At 40.0% G+C, this 21,628-nt stretch overlaps 2 protein-coding genes across 2 annotated transcripts in view; both read right to left on the bottom strand.

Moving 5' to 3' along the window:
• Positions 1–14,569, bottom strand: part of flvcr2a (FLVCR choline and putative heme transporter 2a) — a 24,744-nt gene extending 10,175 nt beyond the window's left edge. The window contains exons 1-4 of the mRNA XM_010769195.1: positions 12,499–14,569; positions 10,263–10,404; positions 8,891–9,031; positions 8,446–8,449 (exon numbers count right to left, since the gene is read on the bottom strand). Of these exons, the coding sequence (XP_010767497.1) occupies positions 8,446–8,449; positions 8,891–9,031; positions 10,263–10,404; positions 12,499–13,155 (944 nt within the window). The 5' untranslated portion in view covers positions 13,156–14,569. The remainder of the gene's footprint in view (positions 1–8,445; positions 8,450–8,890; positions 9,032–10,262; positions 10,405–12,498) is intronic.
• A 2,099-nt stretch (positions 14,570–16,668) lies between these two features.
• jdp2a (Jun dimerization protein 2a) lies at positions 16,669–21,572 on the bottom strand. Its single transcript, XM_010769182.1, has 4 exons — positions 21,364–21,572; positions 19,166–19,383; positions 17,931–18,035; positions 16,669–17,846 (listed from the first exon to the last, which is right to left on the bottom strand). Exons 1-4 carry the CDS (start codon positions 21,449–21,451, stop codon positions 17,661–17,663), a joined length of 597 nt encoding a protein of 198 aa, XP_010767484.1. The 5' UTR covers positions 21,452–21,572; the 3' UTR covers positions 16,669–17,660.
• Between the last annotated feature and the right edge of the window lie 56 nt (positions 21,573–21,628).

Genomic DNA, 21,628 nt, shown 5'->3' on the forward strand with positions numbered 1-21,628 from the left:
GCCCATGCAAAGACAGTGTTAAATTGAGCGAAATGAGGAATGGCTCAAATGCATGATCTGTTTGGTATTTTGAAAAATAAAACTTATAAATATACCTTATATAGGTATGGCCCTACAATATATTATTCAAATATAGCATGATAGGTCCCCTTTAACATGAGATTCCTGACTAATCCTTGCAAAGCAGAAACAATATTCCTGATTCACTGAAGCCCCCCCATCGCACCCAAACGGAGTGACTCTGATGAAGCTGCCTCTCGTACAACCACGCGTAAAAAAATGCTGCAAAACATCTTTGTTACTATAACAGAGTCCTTTAACTCTCTCCCATATGAGACAATAGGCGTGAGAGGGTCAACTACCTAAGTCTGGGCCTGACTGCTTTGACAGCTACGTTTTGTGATGGCATGTAAGGAATCTGTGGACCGAGGATTTTCCTAATCATAATACTTTGCATGCCAGGTCACTAGTGTAGACGACGGTGTAGCAAACATCCAACACTCAGAAAACTGCTGTGGTTGTTACTTAGTGTATTTATTTATATAATTGATCTAGACAAAAGGACAGGATCAATAATCAGATATCTTCCCTTTAAGGTTGAATTTGTGGTATTTTCCATGTTTAATGTGGAGGGCTAAGATGTGACCCGGGAGGAGCAGCAGAGTACAGCCTGTCAGTTCAGATAAGCGGAGAGGGACATCACGTATAAAACTCAGCTCCACTGGATTCTCATTCGTGCCCACTTTTGTTCAGAGTGGGCACGAATCACTTGAACATCTCTCTTCGGATGGGTGATATAAAATACACTCATGACTTTAAATAACTTTATAGCACTTTCTTTCGGAGTTTGCACTACATTTGTGGTATCTCAGTCTCTCATTTAGCTTCAAACTGAAGTCTGTTTAGAGGTGCTTTATGAATGGCACTGCTGGTCAGACTGTCCCAACACTTTCGTCCAGACCTAAACAAGTACTTTGATGATCTACTAATTTTCCCTCTAGCGCCACCATGAGGTTAACATTTAAGGTTTTAAAATATTTGATGGCCGGTCATGGAATTTCTCCACATTCCCCACAAGATCACAATTGTATTTTACCTGAAACTTTGCGTCCAAATAACTAATGATATTAGTCATGCTTGGTCATGTAAGAATGCTAACACACGTAACTAAGATGGTAAACATTGTAAAAAACACAACTGATCATATCAGAGCGTGTTAGCATGGTCATTAAGCATTTTAGCATTCAGATTAGGAACCACTATCAATGATACATCGTTGATATCCTAATGGGACCTTGCCTAGACTAGGGGAACACTGTGTGTTTCTCAATGTCGAGGACGCTTGCTTGGTAGCACATGTCTTCCGAGTCACTTGCTTCAGAAGCGAGGCAAGAATCCTTCCTAGCTTCGGAAAAAACGAAGAATTGTGGAACAGGCTAACAGGTGTGCAGGTGTGCGTCATATGCGAGGCCCCCCCCCTTAAATGGAGCGCGATTTCCGCCAAAGATTTGGAAATTGGTCCGTGCGCAAAGCATTGTGGGGATTTGTTAAGACCGTGGAGTCTACACATGTGCAGCCTCGAAATTTGCCGCTACGAAGTACGCCGGCCTCGGTAGAATTCCAAGTATACTGGACATTGGAACAGTCCTTCGGTGGCACTCGATGACGTAGTATGCTTGAAATAGTGGCTCTGGAGCAGCCTTCCTCGACATTGAGAAACACCCCGAGTTTGGAGTTTTGGTTTCTTGTCGATGCCCTAAAGCAGTGGTCACCAACCTTTTTAAGCCCAAGATCACCGACCTCGGCCTAGGTGAAAGGCGAGATCTACCTATTGCAGAATTGAGGGAAAAAGACGGCCCAGACAATGCTTCCAATTTGAGGCCTTTTATATAGGCTAATTGCATCTGAATTACTGTTACAATGAAGGCTCCATAAAAAGCTCACGGCATATAGGCAGGGGTAAAGTGCTATTGGGGTGCGGACCTCACCTCCTCAAGGGGGGTCCGGGGGGATGCTCCCCCGGGAAGATTTTTTTTTAAATATTGAAGTTGAAAGCATCAATCTGGTGCACTTTGAGAGCAACATGAAGAGATCTATGGATACCTCTCTCAGCACCCATATAAAACAGAACTGTAAACAGATTTTCTTTTTCTTTATGGATATTTTACAAATCACATTAAACTGTATTCTTGTTTTACTGCCATATAGTAGGCTATTTCATACCTGTTTTTCATTTATTCTTTTATTGTTTGTATAACTATAATGATCATATGAAGGTGTGCCGCGGAAATAATCTTTTGAATAATTTGTGACAAAACTGTTCTCAACACTCAAGAGTCCTTTAGCTCACCTGAGCCCCTCAGTCTGACAGGAGAGGACTCTCCTCCAGCTTGTTGTGGAAACAGCTCCTTATGTCCGTTAGTGCAGCTAGCTAACCAGATGCTAACATCACGGTCCCCGCTAGCACCGGTCCCTCTCTCTCCCTCTCTATCACAATAAATGCGCTATCGCCACACACACACAGAGCCGAGTTTGAATGACACAAGCACACGTGTATTTCCATGCAACTCTCTGATTGGTCTGGTGTGTTGCCTCTGTTGCGTTCACTGAACACGGGAAATTACAGTCCTGCCGTCGTCTCTTGTGTCATGATGAGGTTCACGTAAAGCACGGTTAATGTATTATATTATTGAGGTGTCTCAAATATACGTCAATCAAGTGGCACCTGCTAACGGGGTGGTGGATGATAGGTTTACATCTAAAAACGTATTTTTAAACATTATTATTTTAATTTTATTTGTCTTTCTTTTGTCACTTTTTTTTAACGGTCCGCGATCTACCCGCACCACACTCGCGATCGACCGGTCGATCGCGATCGACTGGTTGGCGACCACTGATCTACTTGTATAGTTAACTGACTGTAATGGAAATATGGTATCCTTTTGTCTCTTGGTGGTAGTTTATAGTGTAGACTCCATTGTCATGGTGTCTAAATTCAATCTTGTAATAGTAATTTTTATCGTGAAGTTCAGAAGTCGCCTAAGACACTAACTTACCTGCTCTCGTCCAATTAACGTTAGTATAGTGTAGCTAAAATACATTGTGTTTACCGCTGTACAATGGTTAGTCGCCCTTTGTTTTCCGATAAAAATGATGCGTACGATACTGAGAATTGGTAGTCGTGAGTAGTCCCGGGAGGGGAGGGCGCGGGGTGGGGAGGGAGGAGTATACCCAGACCGTGGGAGGCAGGACCGTTGTCTCCTACTACTCCCTCCTTTTACGATACATGCGACACCTGCCTCATTTTTTCCCCCCGGGCTACCGGATTAGTAGGTCCGTATGGTAATTCGTTGTGCATACCTGATTGTAGCTTGGGAGATGGTGAACTCTAGCTGCCTACCTACCTCCTCGCCTCTCTCGCACCCTCACTCCTCTTCTACCACCTCCTTTTTTTCCTATTACTCCTTTTTTGTTCTCGCTAACTAATGACTGATGCTACCTATCTTGTCCACCCCTTTGACCTCAAAAATGTCATCGTTGTGACCTAACACGTTCTGCCATAGTAGTTGTATGACACGTACGACACTTATGTACTACACTTCTGACTCACTGGGCCAGAGAGAAAAGAGGTTGACGTGAGATGTATTTATCGTTATAAAGTTAGTAATATTCTAGACGTGTTTTGTTAATACGATTAGTATAAACATGATGTCATTACATAGACATCGGAATATGTCGGAAAACGAAGGAGCGACACAGTAAAATTAGGAGTATGTTAAGTTGAGTATTTACCGTTAAAGACGAACAGAAACGTCCAGTTTTCTATCTCGACGAATACAACATAGTAGTTGGTTTGGTGAAAAAAAAAAGTTACCGTGAAAATCGTAGGGTCGTGTAGAAAAGGAAAGGTCATTACCATACCGTCAAAAGGAGTGTCCATAGGAATGGGGTAACAATTAACCTGGAAGTAGTGAATAGACATTTATAGGAAGCTACTATTTAGATTTCTTCTGGGAAGCGGGGGTCCCCTTGTAAGGCGGTGTCAGGCCATTGAATGGGAAGTAGGCAATTATTGTCTGTACTGGTCTAAAATTAAAGTGATGTAAAGACAGTACTACGGTATAGTAATTTGGCGTCAGGACGGTGGTCCAAAGTCTGGCTCGGGACAATTGGAATTTTGTTAAGTAGACTTGGGTTGTGACTGGGTAGAACTTCAGTAGCCTCTGGTTGGTTGGGGTACTAATTGTCACTAATTGTTTTCTAATACGAAAGGAATAGTATAATAGGCACTAAATTTCGAACGAAATTTCATCGGGTGACTTGAAATTGACATACGTGAAAATATCCTCCGTCGTCCTCCCACGTCACGACGTTAGTTGTCAATGTATACGTTCAACAACGACGACAAATAAATTACCATAGTATGAGAAAACCATGCCAATTTCTTTGTAATGAAACGGTAGGACTTAAAACTGTTGTATTAGTGGTTTCGAGACGGTTTACTCAGTTCAGTTTCACGTCATGTGAACTTAAGTGCGGTATTAAATTTCTCATCTACTGGTCTGGTTCAAAAGAGGAACATGTTCTCCCGACAAGTATATACGGACAGAGTCTTTTATAGTGGGATTGAAAGCGCAGAACCGCCAAACTTGTCAGTCTTTTGACTTATAGACATCTACAGTTGTATCTGTACGTCTAAGATCAGAGTTTTGTATACAAATTACAATGGCACCTCAAGTTACGTCTACTCGCTCAAGTAATTTTACTTTATGTGAAACGGTTACTAATGATTACTCATATCCTAGTTGCATTTTTAAGATTCAGAATACACTCGTGCCTAAGTTTGTCTATCGTCCTCCCGACAGTGCTACCATATCTGAGTGTTTGTGTACAATTTTATTTGGATTTAGTGCAGTAGAACTAACCCATATCCGCGGATGACAGTACGACAAGACGGAAGGTTTTGTGTGTTAGATATATAATAATATATATGTATAATATTCTACGTAACAGTACTCTGTGGAATCATAGTACGCGTTAACATTTACCAAAATTGCTTTTATGTAGTCACTCCTTGTACAATAGCACTTGTTACGGTATGTTTCTGAAACCTATTGTTGTTCATATGTACTCTTTTTGAACTGCTCGTCGAACACCAAACCCAAGCTCCATAACTGACACGTTTCTGGAATTCTTATATTTTTTTGTGACTATAGAGATAAGGAAGTGACTTCGTACCGATATAGATCGATAATTGAGCGCAGCTGATAGTCACACAAGACTAGTTTGGGCCACTGAGGTCCAAGCAACAGTGTCGGTTCTCTACGGAATGGAGTCCGGCTGTCCCTGCACACACACACACACACAAAGACACACACACACCACCCCAACACACACTCCAGCACACACATACACTCACACACACTACACACCAACCACACACAACGCACACACACACACGTACACCACACTTCACCACTCGACGACACCAACCACACCACGGACTCACCTTACTCAAAATTTGACGATTGTGGTCCAGACTTAGCCGCACTAACTCCGGACGTCGGGAACAGTTTCGACAGACACCTTAGTCGATTGTACTGGACATTTCTAATACTTTATCTTGTACATCACTTCGTCGTCATCTGAGTACACAGTACCTTGACCAGTTTTTGACTACCTTCTGTATAAAGTTATGTTATATTAATCTTCNTTTATAAACCTCTTATTATGTGGTTGATAACATTGTTACAACATTATGCCCTACTGTTCTTAAAACGTTTTCAGCGGGACGTTTTATTTTGGTTCCCAGAATGTTCTTCTGAAAGGTAGGATAATGTTCTCTAAAAACATTCTTAACATTTTTGGTGATAACTTTCTTAAGATGTATGAGCGCATTGAGACAATGAATAGGACGTATAAAAACTAATGTATGCATGCCAATATTCACTCACATGCACTTATATTCACACTAAGGTATGTAGGCCCACAGTACTCATAATACCATATGTGTAAAATATCAGAAAATAATCACACTTTTTTCTGACTATAAAGGTGGTGTCTCGTATGTAGGTTCTAACTGTTGGATAAGCTATCTGGCCATGTGTGGTTTGTGAGGGCTGCGTATACAGTAAACAGTGTCCGCTGTTTATACATATTGGATAAAAATTGTTATTTTAGATTTGAGACCGACAGACATATAGAGGAACGGACCGACTGTCACTGCTCGTTCCTGAAACCCCTGTTAGTGTTTGTATGTGTTTGCTTCCATTGTGTGTCCCCACCCCCCTGCCTGCTGGTCTGCTCTACACGGCTGGGAGCAAACTCCAATCAACCACACCTGCAACCTGCCCATCAGCCATACTATTAAAGCCTGCAGCCTGCACTCATTCCCTGCCGGATTGTTGCCGTGAACGGTTTGTTGCCGTGAACAGTTTGTTGCGTGCCGCTCTAGCTTTTTGCCAGCATATTCTTTGACATCTTTGCCAGCTTTGGCTCACACTCATTTGTATGTCTCTCCCAGGAGGAATCCAAGGCCTTCCATACTCCCAATAACAGCCTGGCCTCTCTACACACCCTGGAACAACTGTTTCCCACTGCCGCCATAACCAACCTCCACTCCCAGCTCCCCTTTTCTAATAAACAAATGTTACTTTCACCAGTTTATTCTGAGTCTGATTCTGGGTCCCCTCCAGTACATGTGACACCGACAGTAACTTGTACTAGCTGCTGGTCGGATTTAAAAAAGAAAAAGAAAAGACTTCTGATAAATCAGAACGATAAAGCACGTTATCCTACTCAAAATAAATAAACAAATCAAACTTGAAGCTGAAAACCTAATAAGAATAGTAGGGCATAATATTCTAACAATGTTATCAAAAGGTTATTACCAAGCATTTTAAGAATATTTTTAGAGAAAGTTATCATACCTTTCAGAAGAACATTCTAGGAACCAAAATAAAACGTCCCGCTGAAAACTCTTAAACTATAGTAGGGCATAATGTTCTAACAATGTTATCAAAAACATCTTAAGAAGTTTATCAAAAACATCTTAAGAAAGTTATCACCAAACATTTTAAGAATGTTTTCTATCCTAGTTATCCTACCTTTCAGAAGAACATTCTGGGAAACAAAATAAAACTTCCCGCTGAAAACATTCCTACAACAATGAATGGTAACACTCTCAGAATGTTTTTAGAACCAAAAATGTCTAGCTGGGATGGCTCTGTGCCAAAGATAAAAGCCAGAATGGGAGTGGCAAACTGCAAGTCAACATTTAGGAGGGTGCTTGCAGATTAGAAAATATGAAACAAGCTTTTTACACGAGAGGTTTATGAGTCTGATAGAGTTTTCACAATTTAAAGTGTTATTACATTTCCATCTCTCTTTAATGTGATATAGATAATACTTTGAAAAACAATGTTTTTACTTACACCTTTACAAATGTGTGGTAGGCTGCTCAGAAGCAGCCAAAATCAAAATAGAAGTTATAGTTGATCTGAAACGGCGCTCCAAAACTCTCTGTATCTGCAGACCTTTACCTGCTTGATCTCAAATATGCTCTTTTGTATTTGTATAGTATTGTTCTTCTTAGCAGGTTTGTCAAGTAGTGTGTTTCTGAAAATACATTTATTCAATGGACCCCTTATGTCAAACATGATGTATTGTATATATTACACATTGGAATTACAATTCAAATATCCCAAAACAATCTATTGGATGACAACCATTCACTCGCCCACAATGCAAACAAGGGCTCGAGTGATTCAGACACATCAAATCATACGTTTTTTCTGAACAACAACTTTTAATGAAGATGTTTGTGAATTAGCTTTATCAGTACATTATGTCCAATGAATCAAAAATAGGTTAATTATTATAATCGTCGTCACACCAGCGTGGGTACATATTATCATAGGATAATCCTGTATGTGCGAACAACAGTTATTGTCAGAATTTAGACGCAATCTCGGAACAGGCAATGGCAATATGAACAGTAGCTTACCTTGGTGCACATTTTCCTTTTCACTTTATATAAAGTGAAGGGTTATGACTAGTGCTGTCAAACGATTACACATTTTAATCATGATTAATCACCATTCGAACTATGTCCAAAATATGCCATTTCTTTATGTATATTGTTGTGGGAATGGAAAGATAAATGAAAGAAGGCGGATATATCCATTTAACATACAGTATATTTATGTTTATTATAACATTGTTCTGTGTGTCAAAATAAAAGACAGCCCACACACCTATCAATCATCAAACCGTGGGGGCAAAAAGACACAAAATGACCTTAAAATCCCATTGTTAGGGCGGTACACATTTACAGACCAACACATCAATATGCATTGCACGGTTAATTATTAACATTTGTTTTCAGTAGATAGTGACCGTTGAGCAAAAAATGAAGACATCTTAAAATACCTTAATTATCCTCACCTGACTGTTTGATAACAGTAAGATGTTGAAGTTAGGGATGATATCATCAAGACAGCATTATGACACAGCCTCTTGTAAAAAAAAACTGGACTTACTCCGCCACTATTTTTATGATATCTATTCAGATTAGCTTCCTATGAACCTACAGCATGCTCACATTTGTTTTTTTGGACAGTTAGAATATTATAGCTAAGTAATGTAAGGAACTGTGATGTAAGTAAACCAGACACAACATTCTGATTTTTTAGGAATCATAATAAAGGATAAATGCAGAACATTTGCGAGCTTGTCAAAAATATGAGGTCTTTGTTTGAGTGAACTTAGTGGCAGCCTCGGATAAACATCAGAGGAAAATAAAAGACCAACAGTCCTCTTTCTTGAGACAATATGTATTTAGTGCTTTGTTTGTGGAAGTAAAAGATTAAAGCAAGAGGAAGGGACCCACCATAGGAGACCATCAGGAGCATGAAGGGCTTGTTGCGCAGCAGCCTCAAGATAGAGGACATGTACGAGTTCTCCTCGGGGGGGGCGCTCCTGGCCTGAGCCTGCGACTGGGAGGGGGGGAGCTCTGGTTTCTCCTGAAACACTGGAAGACAAACACACAATGTTTCAGGAAGTTAGGAAGCTACTTGTGTATTCTTTTTTTTTAATAACTTGTATTGATATAGCATCGTCTTTCCAACTGAGGTACGGCCCAGAGTGAAGCTGAAGGTTACATTTTAGAGGTAGATAAGAGAGTGTGTGTGTGTGTGTGTGTGTGTGTGTGTGTGTGTGTGTGTGTGTGTGTGTGTGTGTGTGTGTGTGTGTGTGTTTGTTTGTTTGTTAGCAGAAGATATTTCACTCTCCAAGTAAATGAATAACCTTTGTGTTAATTCCTTGTCACTGATAACCATTCTGTACCTTTTCAAAAGTGTTAAATCAAATGTAATCATAATCCCAGCCCGGAGCCCTTTTCAATCTAATAGAGTTTTAATATTTTGATGGTAGGTTAACATTTTCCTTGAGGACTAGAGGAGTCTGTATATATTTACCAAGATAAACCATTTCATATTTTACTTCAGCAGGTTGCCTTTATTGGCCCACTTTTATCATAACTGGGTAATAAAGAGTAAATCAATGTGTTTTTCATATACAAAAAACTATTTTGTAGGTTGCCTTATTAGAATTATTCTCATTACACGGCATGGGTATGTTCCAACTGTTGAATTTGCTTTGCCCTGACAATTTACCAGCTTGGTAATATCACATAGAGCCTGTAAACATCTCCCTTATAATAAAGTGCATCCTGTGATTTAGCTTCAGCATGTGTTTCTTACTGTCGGTGTTTGAGGTGAAAAGAGAGTCTCACAGAGATGATGATTGCTCCCTGAGTGCCTGCATGTATTTCACATCCGTGTCTGAACACATCTCATCAAAAGGTTAACAATTACAGCAATTACTGCAGCTGCTCATCCAGCGGACTGTGATGCGGCTGAGTTTTCAGTAGAAAGCACATCTCAGGGAGACAGCAGTGCTGCCTGAGGAGCCCTACAGCTCGACCATAAAAGAATGAATGGTGTGTTAAACGTTCAAATCTAATGGTGCAGAAACCCTACAGAGAATCACCTGAGTTGTCATCTAAAAATACCATTACACTGTCATCAAAGATTGTCATTGATAATGCTGCAATGACTTCACATTTTCATTTATTTTCCTCAAGTGACTGTGGGAGTTATATGACATTGAAAGGGACTTGCAGTGGGTCATTATTGGATGAATGGGCAAAGAGCCTTGACACCTCTGACTGCCTCTATGAGCCGGTGGGTGGGATCTCTTACCAATGACCACGAGGATAAAGATGACGGTGGCCAGCCCTGCGCTGGTGTAGAACATGATCCTGATGTAGTACGCCAGCTCATCCACATCGTCCACATTCGGCACAAGGATGGGCGGGAGCAGGAACCCAATGGCAATACCCATCTGTAGGTGAGAGGCACAACATTAAAACATGTGTTCTTCTGCCTCCTGAACACACAGGAAATGTGGATCATTATTAAAAAAAAGTGGGAAATAAAGAAAAACTAGAAAAAAAATCCAGAAAAGTTAAGATTTGAGTTTTTTTAAGCCTGTCTTGAGGAAAGAAATTATGCAACAAAAGCTTTGCGAGTGATGACTACTCGCTATTGCGAATACACTCATTAACTATATGTAGTAATAACATTCAAAATATGTCAAAGGGGGAGAGGTAGTACAAAAACAGCTGTCCCACGACACTTAACTTAGCTTAGCATAGCTAAGTTGCATTTTTGAGTATTTTCCAAAACGTAAGACTATATCTTAGTACAGCTAATGGAAGGGGTCATATTTTGGGACACGAAGATACAATATCTGTTTGACTTCTTTAGATACTCAACCTCCCCCAACAACCTCCACATTTCAATACAATGAGTAGTGCTGGCCTCAAAAACATTCCAGAGGGGACACCAGTTGAAGCCCCTCCGCTCTAGGGGAAAAGCAAGAGAGGGAAAGGTACATGTTCCCCAAGTAAAACAAATCTGTGAACAGTATTCACAGAAAAATAGCAGATCCCCTTCAGTCCTCTGAATGTAGCAGCCCTTATAAATAGCATAGTATATCATACACTTAAAACTTTGCTACTCTTAGCAAGAATTGTTGATTTAACTTGTGGTCATTTTCAAACTGTTACCTGTAACTGTAACTGGGTAGTCAGCTATGTAGAGAACTACATGTACAAATACATGAACATACCTAAAACAAAGAAAATACATTGCATCGATAAATCTTTTTGCATTTTGGATAAGTAAAGTAAGTCTCTAAAACTTGTCCAAAGTAAAGAACAAGATTTTTCTCACATGCTGCAAATCAAGGACCTCTTAAGAAGTTTATTTTGGCACACAGTGTTTATTTGTCTGATCTTAAAAGGCCTTTATGGAAGTCATAACTTACTTCACTGTATGTAAACAATTTGTAAATGTTCAAGGGGATATGTGAACTACTACAGCATGGAAGCATCGGATGTAGGAAGCAGATTCAAAGGAATAAAGTTCATAGATTGTATATATAAAAAGGACAATGGCCGGTGTGCACTTCATAAGAGGGATCCGACCTCTTTTGAAGGTTAATGTTAGGTAAAGGCTTAAAGATCCTGCTGTGATCACAAGGCATACATATATAACCTGTTTTGGTTGTGTAGTATCCTTTTTTTGTTTGTATTGGCTTTCACAGAAAGAACCTTTTAGAGCTACAATTATCTATGAAGCCAAATTCTTCCCTTTGTGGAAAATCTTTCTACTGCAAAACCTCTTGAGGTGTCATCTCTGTAAGTCGTTTTGTTCCTGTAAAATGAAACGGATATGACATGCCCAGATTTTCCTTTACTTCAAGCTTCAGGTGACCTAGCAGGTTTAATACACATTTTAGTATTTTTAGCTGTAGCTTCCATGGACACAGATTACTCAGTATAATCTCAATTTACTAATAATTTATCCAAAGCCTCCGAGATTGTTCAGAAACAGGCGGTTCATGGGCACAATATTATTGCCTGATATTGGCTGCCATATTTCCTTGTTAAGAGTAGTATATAGCTACAATCTGTTATTTATGCTTACTTCTTGTTTGGGAAAGCAATTTTCACATAGCTGTTGGCAGAGTCCATTGTAAGTATAAGGGGCACATTTGTTATGATTCATGAGTTTAAGACCCTATTTTTTCTGCAAAAAATGTGCTTGGGTGCATGTAAGTTCCATTTCCTCAACATGCAATTGAAATGGTTACACAATGCTGAAGGTATGTAGAGAGAAAGTAACTGAAATCTAAGATAAATTACTTAAATGAAAAAAGCCCTAACCCTGTAAAAGAAAATCATCATTTACTTCACAAGTAAACACCAGTGAGGCTACACCAGGCAAACATTTGCTCTAGGTCTGTTCATTGAATGTTCTCCTGGCAACTGACACACGCATACAGTTCTCTTAACACCAATATGAGAAGTTCATAAAATCGTACACACACTGCCAAAGATGTTTTTAGCACGAAAAGCAAACTGAGACACACCTGGTTTCCCAGAACACCAATGGCACAGGCGGTGGAGACTTCATGCTGCCCAAACCACAGGGATGCGAGTCTGGAGGGGATACCCAGGATAAAAACTGTGGCAATGGAACAGACAAACTGGCCGAAGAGGGTCATGGCAAACATGTCTGGGTGGGCTGTTCCCGTCTTGATCCAGGCCCCGATGCAGTTGAAGGCTGCGCCCACCACCACTACGTCCCTGATGCCTCGGTTGTCGAGCACCCACATGACTGGCAGGATGAGGGGGATGTAGGTGAGTAAGAAGATCATGGAGAGCCAGTCAGTGGCCACGGAGTCAATGTTGTAAAACCGCATTAAGATGTCGCCTATGATGCTGTACTGCAGCCACATGAAGGCATTGCTCATGGAGTAAGCACTGAAGATGAATAGCATGAGCCATCGCCGCTTGTACAACTTGGCCTCCATAAGAGGGAAGATAGGCACAGTGTCCATGTCCGTAATCTCGGAGGTGTCGCTGTTGTTGTCAAGAGGCAGCTGTCTGTATTCCACAAAACCGGTTCTCTGTTTTCTTGTTTGAGAACAATCAAGGCCTCCATCATCGCAAAGGTCCTGAGGGAATTCATCCTGAGAACTCATGTTGCTCCTATGAAACCTCTTTCCTTGAGGCTTCTGTTGCATTCATCAACTGGAGGGAAGAGCAAACATTTCTCCTCGTCTGTTGCTCTTTAGAAACCGTGAGTTTATCTGACTCGCCCTTCCTACCACATGATGATCACATGAAGTTTGCCAGATCTGCCCATTGTGGCAATTATTCCTTCCAAGTCCTTTTGAATTAGCAGAAGTGGAACTGGGGTGCAGTTTGAATATAATTTTGGAAAGCTCTGAAATCAGCTAACAGTTACCAAACTAACCTCTGGTTTTTAACACATTTTGGGTCATGTGATAAAAAAAAAATCTCATTCACAACTCCTTGCATCATCTATCTTTATAGCAGGTGGTGAGTTTGAATATATGGTAGTACGGTCAGAGAGATCATCTTGGTTTTATTGCGATGTAAGGCAAAGTGCAGATTGTTATAACAATATTCAACAACTTTTGAAGAAGCGCTAAAATCCCTTAAAAAGAGTTTTACACATTTTCCAGTGTAGTAAAAATATCTGGAATTGAATTGTAATCAATGGGTCACATAACAGGTAAACTGTTTAAAGTAAATAAGACTTTCCAATAGAGAAAACGCCTTACTTTCACAACAATATAAACAAATGTAAAATATAAATAGCCCTAGTTTTCCAGTTTAGTAATACAATTACGCAGTGATTGAGTCACTGACATGACATGGAATCTATTGAAGGTAAATTATCTTCTATTTAAATATTTAAAGAGTTTATTAATGATTCGAAATCAAAAATTGTCACTTATATGGGCAAAATAGCACAGAAATATAGGAAATAACATTTGATAGTCTATGGTTTTTGTCATTCAAACAGGACTGTATTGACTGCTCCTAAACTGACCTGTGGCTGCCAACAGTCTGTGGAACTGAGTGACGGACAACGCTGTGAATGCACAACCTAAAAGTAACTTCCCCCCGATGTCCTTCTCTCTGCTGCTACACTTCCTCTGCGAGGAAAACTCCATTCATGGAAAGAGAACTGGAACGAAAAACTAAAACAAAACTGAGACTTTCATGAAATTCAAACTGCAACCCCGAATTCACTTCGTTACTCCCAGGCGTCCTCAGGGAAAAACTGTGGCACGTCGATATACTGTCAATGACTCAGGATCAGTGTCTGGATATAGTGGGAGGCACAGTAGCCTACAGTTGTCAAACCGAGATTGCTTCGTTGTTACGTTCCTTAAAACGATAAAAACAACCGCAATAAAACGCTTACCGTAAGCAGATAACCCGGCCGTAAAACAATTCTAGCCTCATATCTGAAACACTTTCGGAATTAACTTTCTCGCGGTCCATGCATGCGTATCTAACGTGACGAAATGTGAACATGAGCAGTAGGTTAAAGACACAAACAGCCTGGTAATTTAAACTATTTTAGCGTCTAACCGTACGTAATAGTTCAGATAACCGTCTGTTTACCATACCTGGAGCACGGCAACACTGTCATAAAGTATGCTTCCAGCAAAAGATGGCGAAGGTGTGCACGTCACCACCGATTTGGTTGGTGACGTGACAAAACATATTGACCAACTTCCGTGATTACAACATTGGAATGTGTATTTTTCCTATGGTGATTCCTTGAAACAGCTGGTTTGTGGTGGAAAGTAACTACAACCTATATCTTTTTTTTTATTGGCAACTGTATGGAGGGAAACACAAACATACTCAGGGCCAAAGCAGGGTGATAGCTTTAGTTAAACACACACACATACACACACGCACGCGCACGCACTTCGTTTAGCCATCTTTAATATTTGTTTTGGACACCACAAATGACCTTATTATGTTTATCACATAGACCATAACGCACAGTAAGGAGCTACAGGCGGATTGTATTGTCAAGCTTCTGCTCCGGGGCCCACTGACCCACAGGGGCCATCAAAACCTTCACTTTCACTGCATTCATTTAATCGGTATATTTGCAGATTTGTTTGGTAATTTGCAGCAATATGTAAACAAAGACAGGTAATGCATAATTAAACTTGTATTAGAGACAACTTATTGTTTCTAATCAATAGATAATTTAGTCAACTATTTGCCCAAATTCCTCTCGAGATCAATCCAGTTATGGTCGACTATAGTAATTTAATTTTAAAAAGCCAACATAATTATTATGCTGATGGTTTTGAAACATAATTAAACATGATTCAGAGGTATTAGTGACTCTTTCCAGAAACTCACCTGATTCCCAAAAACTCCAATGGAGCAGGCGGTGGAGACCTCATCCGCGCCGAACCAGACCGAGGCCAGGCGGGAGGGCATCCCGAGGATGAAGACCTGAGAAAGGGAACTTGCGGCCTGGCCCAGCATGGTCACCCAGAACAAGTTGGGTTTGGCACTGGCCACTTTGATCCATGCCCCGCAACAGTTGAGCGCGTTGGCCAGCAGCGCTGTGACCAGCAGCCCTTTCTTATCCAGGAGCCAGGTCACCGGGAAGATGAAGGGGATGTAGCCGAGCATGTAGATCATGGACAGCCAGTCGATAGCGAAGGAGTCCACGTTGTAGAACTTTATCAGGATGTTGCTGATGATCCCGTACTGGATCCATTGGTACGCGTTGCTCAGGGAGTATGCGCTGAACAGGAACACGATCACCCAGCGCTTCTTATACAAACGCGTGGTGTCCACACCAATAAGGATGCTACTTTTAGTTTGCTCTGTGCAATCTGGACCCCCGGCTCCCAAATGTGGACATTTTCCAATCGTATCAAGCTCGCTCCTGTCCCTGGAGACAGACGTATTTTCTCTCATTTTGTACTTCAAGTAAAACTAGCACAGTTGTAAAATAAGTAGATCTCCAATCACAGCAGTAAAGCTGTATTACAAAAAGAGTAAGCTATTTTATTCCTAATATGTAATGAATTATAAAGTTGCACCAGGATTGTTGTTTAGTTTATAACCCCTCAATCCTCACCCTGATAATCTGCTAATTCAATCCCCTGGTTAGAACAATGGGTGCTTTATGACTACCTTTGCGTTTTCTGTAACATACTTTTATTTTTTCATAATGGAATAAATGGGAAGGATATGTGAAATCTAAACTCAAGAACATGACATTTCACTACACTATCAGTCTCCATTTGATTTCAAGAAAAATAAAAAGGTGAAAGCAAGGTGAGAAACTGGTGCTGACTGAGATACACATAAAACACATACCTTTTCTTCATAAGACACAGATTAAATTTGACCATCTTTCCCACTGGTATAATTTTAAATATAATAACAGCTCTACTTTTGCAGGATCCATTGTGATCAGGGAAACCTCACACATAAATATAACCAAACTTAGTGCAGCGTGTCCTAACGTGTTAGGCATATTAGCTAAAGTTTAAATTGTTAAGAAATGAACCTATAACAAATGCATGGAAAACATTCAAATATGTAGATTAATAACGCAAATCCTCCACATTGTAATGCTTCTGGCCAACCGATGGTGTCGTTTAAAGTTTGGTCAAGAAAAGGATACCCAAAATATAAGACATGTTTGACATGTTTTCAATTTTGCAGGACAGTAATAAACAAACTAAACATTTATTTTGTATGGAAAATGCAAAATTGTATTTTGTAATAGCTTATATGCTTATAACATCATATACAAAAGTATAAAATTGGTTGTAACAATATGGTAACATACAATAAAGTACAATGTAAACAGTCCATATATATAATATATGCATACATGACGCCTGCGCCAGGACATAGGAAAAAAGAAAAGGATCATCCGCCATGCCACCAAATGTATGAAAGTACAGAAGTTGTCATGAATTGTGAAAGTTATTATGCAGAAAAAAGGCTTCTGAATGTGTTTGGGTGTGATTACATGCTTTAGAAAAATTAAGACTTATTTTTTTTAACTGAGGGGGCAAACAACAACTTAGTTTAAGCCTACCTTGTTGCCCTCTTAGTTGCATTTCACGTAAGGTCCTATGATTCCCAGAATGCATTGTAACTAAAGCAAAGCTTTGGGGCCTATAGATCAAACTGTTGTGCAACTCCTCATTACAAAAAAAAGGTAACCATGTGTCACCTAATGACTTAAGCATTGTATTACTGACTCACATGGACAGGTAATTGAAATGCTGTGAAAAAAGCAGTTGGATCTTGCATCTAAACATAAGGCTGTTAAATAGCAAATAAAAGTAGTTAATTTATAAACCACCAGATGAATTGCTAAAATTAGAGTTGCTCTACAAGTGAAGTGATGGCTGAAGCAAAGAAGAGATATAGTACAAATCCATCAAAAAGATAAGGTAATATGTTGGGTAATTTCATTTTGTTTAACTTCATACTGATAGTGGCTGGAACTCAGATGACCACAACAAGAAATAAATGGGAAAGCAAGAGAGAAAAACAAAATGAAGTTTGATTTAACTGCCAACAAAGTGTTCATTTCGTGGTGTACTGCTCTGTGAGACAGGGTGGGAGGCCATGGCTGGATCTCCAAAATCTAAGTGCTGCTAGTTGGCTGCTTCTCGTCAACTGTAAACTGTACAAAGTTGTCACATCTTCACTTGTCCTCCAGCTGCTGCAGCAGAGGGTTGGCCTCGCTCTCCGGGGATTTGACACTGTCTGTCCTGACGATGCACGTGGGGCGGTGCCGGTTGAGCATGAGGATCAGCTGCTGTCGCTCCAGCTTCAGCTCCTCAATCTGGGCTTTAAGGTCAGAGTTTAACATCTCTAGTCGGTCCGATTCCTGTGAGAGGACGAGATGAAAAGATGTTAATAAAGCGGGGAAACATGAGGAAAATGTAGAAAATGTTGTTTTGGCAGCTCTTACCTGTTGTAGATAATCCGTTCTCTCCTTCTTTTTGTTTCGACATCGTGCTGCAGCCACTTTGTTCTTCTCCCGCCTTCGTTTCCTCCTGTCAACCTCTTCATCTCTCTGAATAACAGTGCAGGAAAAAAGGTTTGATGTTAAGTATTGATGGACCTGGGACACATTGTCAATGCCTGTGTACAAAATGATAAAAAACCATATCGTCTCACCTACTTTGTTTTGTCATTTGACTCTATCCCTTCTTCACTATCTTTATGAATGAGAACAAAGATTCAAAATAGAAATACTCCTACGTTTTCTATTTTCTTCTAGCTTTGCATAGATGTAGAACTGTCACAGTATGCATGTTTGAACGGTTTAACATGACTGTAAAGAAGTAGAAATATGTAATAACTATTACTAAGTTAGAGTGTATAACTTTTACAAAAAATAACTCAATCTAAGTTTAGTCTTATTTTCAATTTTAATCTTTAAACGCTAATGACTATGTTTTTATATTACGGTTTGAAATTGATACTTTTACTTCTACATGGTGGGAAAACTCAAGAAGTGTAGTTGACAACAATATCATGTCCCACTATGTCCACTAGGTGGAGCTGTTGATTAAGCTATGACAATGCTTTATTTGAAATGGTGCTTTCACTTCAGGCAAAGTTGTTTGTGACATATTAGCTGAGGTGGGAAAAGTACTCGGATCTTGTACATAACTGAAAGTAGAAGTACCGAGGGCAGGAATACTCTGTTGCAAGTAAAAGTCCTGGATTCAGAATGCGAATCCAGTAAAAGTACAAAAGTATTGGCATATATATATACTTAAAGTACCAAAAGTAAAAGTACTCATTATGCAGATTATTCAGAATAATATATATTATATGTTTTGATTATAAATATTGATGCATTAAAGTGTTATCAAAGCTGGTAAAGGTGCAACTAGTCTTAATGGAGTTTAAAGTAGCAACAATTTGAAGTACAAGTCCCTTAAAACTGTACTTACAGTACAGTACTTAGTAACTTTACACCACTTCATATTAGGCACATTTTACACTTGGTTACGCTAGAATCATTGTGATGCATTTGATATTACTGTATTTGATTTGTTACATCTGTTTTTGTCACTGTGGCTAAATCCCCCAAATGTTCAAAAGTCAGTTAAAAAAAAAGTCTTCAAAGAGGAGTGAGGACTCAAAAATGTAATTTTTATATTTACATGGTCAGCTTCTCAATGTTTCCTTTACCTCTGTTTTGATAACCATGGGCCTCTTCCCCAGACTGTCCAGGAAGTGCAGAGGGGACAGCATTGTACCGTACTCCTGGAAGTCACCAAATTTGAGCCTGTCAGTCAGTGTGGTGGCTGAAATCCCAGCCAGGGGGCCCAGGCTGGGCAGGGAGCCTGCTGTCACAGAGGGATCTGGGATCTGTCCTGGCATCGCGTCAGACTCGGTCGGGACCACAGCTAGGAGGCAGAGAGGAAAAATGGAAGACATATTCAGACAGAAACCAAACCAGATCAATGAAAAACAAATACAATTCTGTCTGCTCTGCTTGTTATGGTAAACTGGGGCATACTGTGGTATGTGGGTAGAACAAGTAATTTTACAATAACAAATTAGAAGCAAATAAACATGTAAGTGTCACTACAGTCTGTAACATGGCTTCAATGAGGCATTTGCCTGAGGTGCACTGCTTCTATATAGCAGTCAGACCTTGTTACTGTACATTACTGTGATGAATTGCTGGTCTGTTATAGGAACCGGATGCTGAGGCTGCTCTCATTAGTCTATTTTATTCTTTTTTCCGAGTGAATATACAACCATTTACAGAAATCTTGGCAAGAATTTACCTTGTACTCCCAGCGGCCTAAAGAGGGATGAACAACAGTGTATAAAGCAGACTCAGACAAATTCCCCTTTATTCCAAGGAGAGCTATAGCCTTCGCCAAGAAATCCACGTTAGCCGCGTTTTCCTCTATAGGAGACTTTAATTCAAGGGAGCAAAATGTGGCTGCCAAAGTTCTGCATAATGTGGTAAAGTATAAACCCAAATTTAGCTTGTTTAGTTTAACCACATAACAAATTAAAGATGACACTGTTTACTTTAAATGTTTGCACAGCACACATTTTGACTATGTTAGGGCTATCACTGGCAAATGTCTCGTTTGAAAAGGCTGACCATGAACATTTAAATATATCCAAAGACAATGAGAGAGGTGTCAGAGTAACGCCAACAAGAGACTCAGGAAATTAGCTCAGCAAATTTCCAAGGCACATGATGCAGCCAAAAACGACTATCTGAGGTAAATTACTCCCGGACCTGTAGACGACACTACACGAATAAACAGGCAACATCTGGTATAAATATCACCACAGAAACAGCCTGTGTAGACAAATCCATGGGAATTACAAGGGAAGAGTAAGCCAAAAGATGTATCTACTAAATAGTTATGCAGAGAACATGAGAATCCTACATGGGAATTACTTTCAGTTTTCACACTTCCCTAAACTACAGGTCAATAAGTAGAACTCTGCGGGCCATGCTTATGGCACATGAACACGGGTCTTAAAAATAGTGCATGACAAAAAAGGAGGTCATTTGTGGTTACAGGCATTTGAAAAATGTTGGAAATATTAATGAAGACAAGCCAAATTAACACATTTTTCCAACAAAGAACTCCCAAGCATAGATCAATGGCTGGCAATTTGAGTATAATAATCCACAGTGCAGCTATAATTTTGAACAATTGTATTAAACATTCTCTATGGTAACTATATATTGCCCATGAAGATCCAAGAAGCCAATACTGATACAACTGCATCAATGTTATGTGTTTGCTCCTATGTACTTTTACATGACAGCCCCAGGTTTGTTAAGTGATATGAGGTTTAGCTATTTTCGGAATATGTGCAGTCACTATGTTCAGTCGCCCTCAGTGTGTTGCAGGCAGCGTGCATACTGAAGCCATTGGTCAAATTGAAAGCGGAAGTTTTTCTTCAGTGCGGCATTTATCTTACGTAACTTAGTCTTCCCATCACAGAGCTGCAGTGATAAAAACCCAACAGCTTTTCTTTCACACCGGATTTCGCCCCAGATTAAAACACATTTTAAGAATCAATGCAAAACCCCAATGTAAAGGAAAGACATCACTAAATAAGGACATTTTGTTCCAAATTGTGCACACCGTGGTTCTGTGTAAGAGAGGAGCATGCACACAAAAGAAACATATCTTTCGGTAGCATGCTCAACAAGACGTCAGGTCTACTTTAAACACCGAAAACACTGCAGAAAAACACCGTTTAACTACTGTAACAACAAAACAGAGCCCTTCGCTGCCTGTTCACAAATTGTGCTGGTGATGACCTATGCGTCGCGCGCCAATGAGCCTGTTGGTATGTAGAAAACATTCAGCTCCCGTTTTTTGAAACTTTTGAATACCGACCTGACTTTGATCCCAGGTGCAACAAATGTCCTCTCTTCTGGTCAGCCGATGGTCGAGAGTAGATTTTAAAAAGTGGAAATCGTTGCATCAGCCCGGTTTTAAACGTGATCCCAATCTGGGAGGATTTGGGAATGCGGAAATTAGGCTATGCCAGCCAAACGTAAGCAGGGATGTAAAAAAGTACATAGTGGGGGCAGAAGTGGGGAAGTTGCACCGCTCCTCCCATAAAGAAACACTGAGGCTGCATGCTGCAACCACAGAATAG

Source organism: Notothenia coriiceps, unplaced genomic scaffold, assembly GCF_000735185.1.
Source record: "Notothenia coriiceps isolate Sejong01 unplaced genomic scaffold, NC01 NC01_scaffold00006605, whole genome shotgun sequence".
Taxonomy (NCBI): domain Eukaryota; kingdom Metazoa; phylum Chordata; class Actinopteri; order Perciformes; family Nototheniidae; genus Notothenia; species Notothenia coriiceps.

What these genes read in the sequence shown, in the direction of transcription:
- jdp2a (XM_010769182.1), bottom strand. Translation starts at nt 21,451, where the DNA reads ATGCAACGATTTCCACTTTTTAAAATCTACTCTCGACCATCGGCTGAC. An exon ending in CCATGGTTATCAAAACAGAG is followed by an intron (nt 18,036 to 19,165) that starts GTAAAGGAAACA and finishes ACTGTTATTCAG; the next exon opens with AGAGATGAAGAGGTTGACAG. An exon ending in GAACGGATTATCTACAACAG is followed by an intron (nt 17,847 to 17,930) that starts GTAAGAGCTGCC and finishes GTCCTCTCACAG; the next exon opens with GAATCGGACCGACTAGAGAT.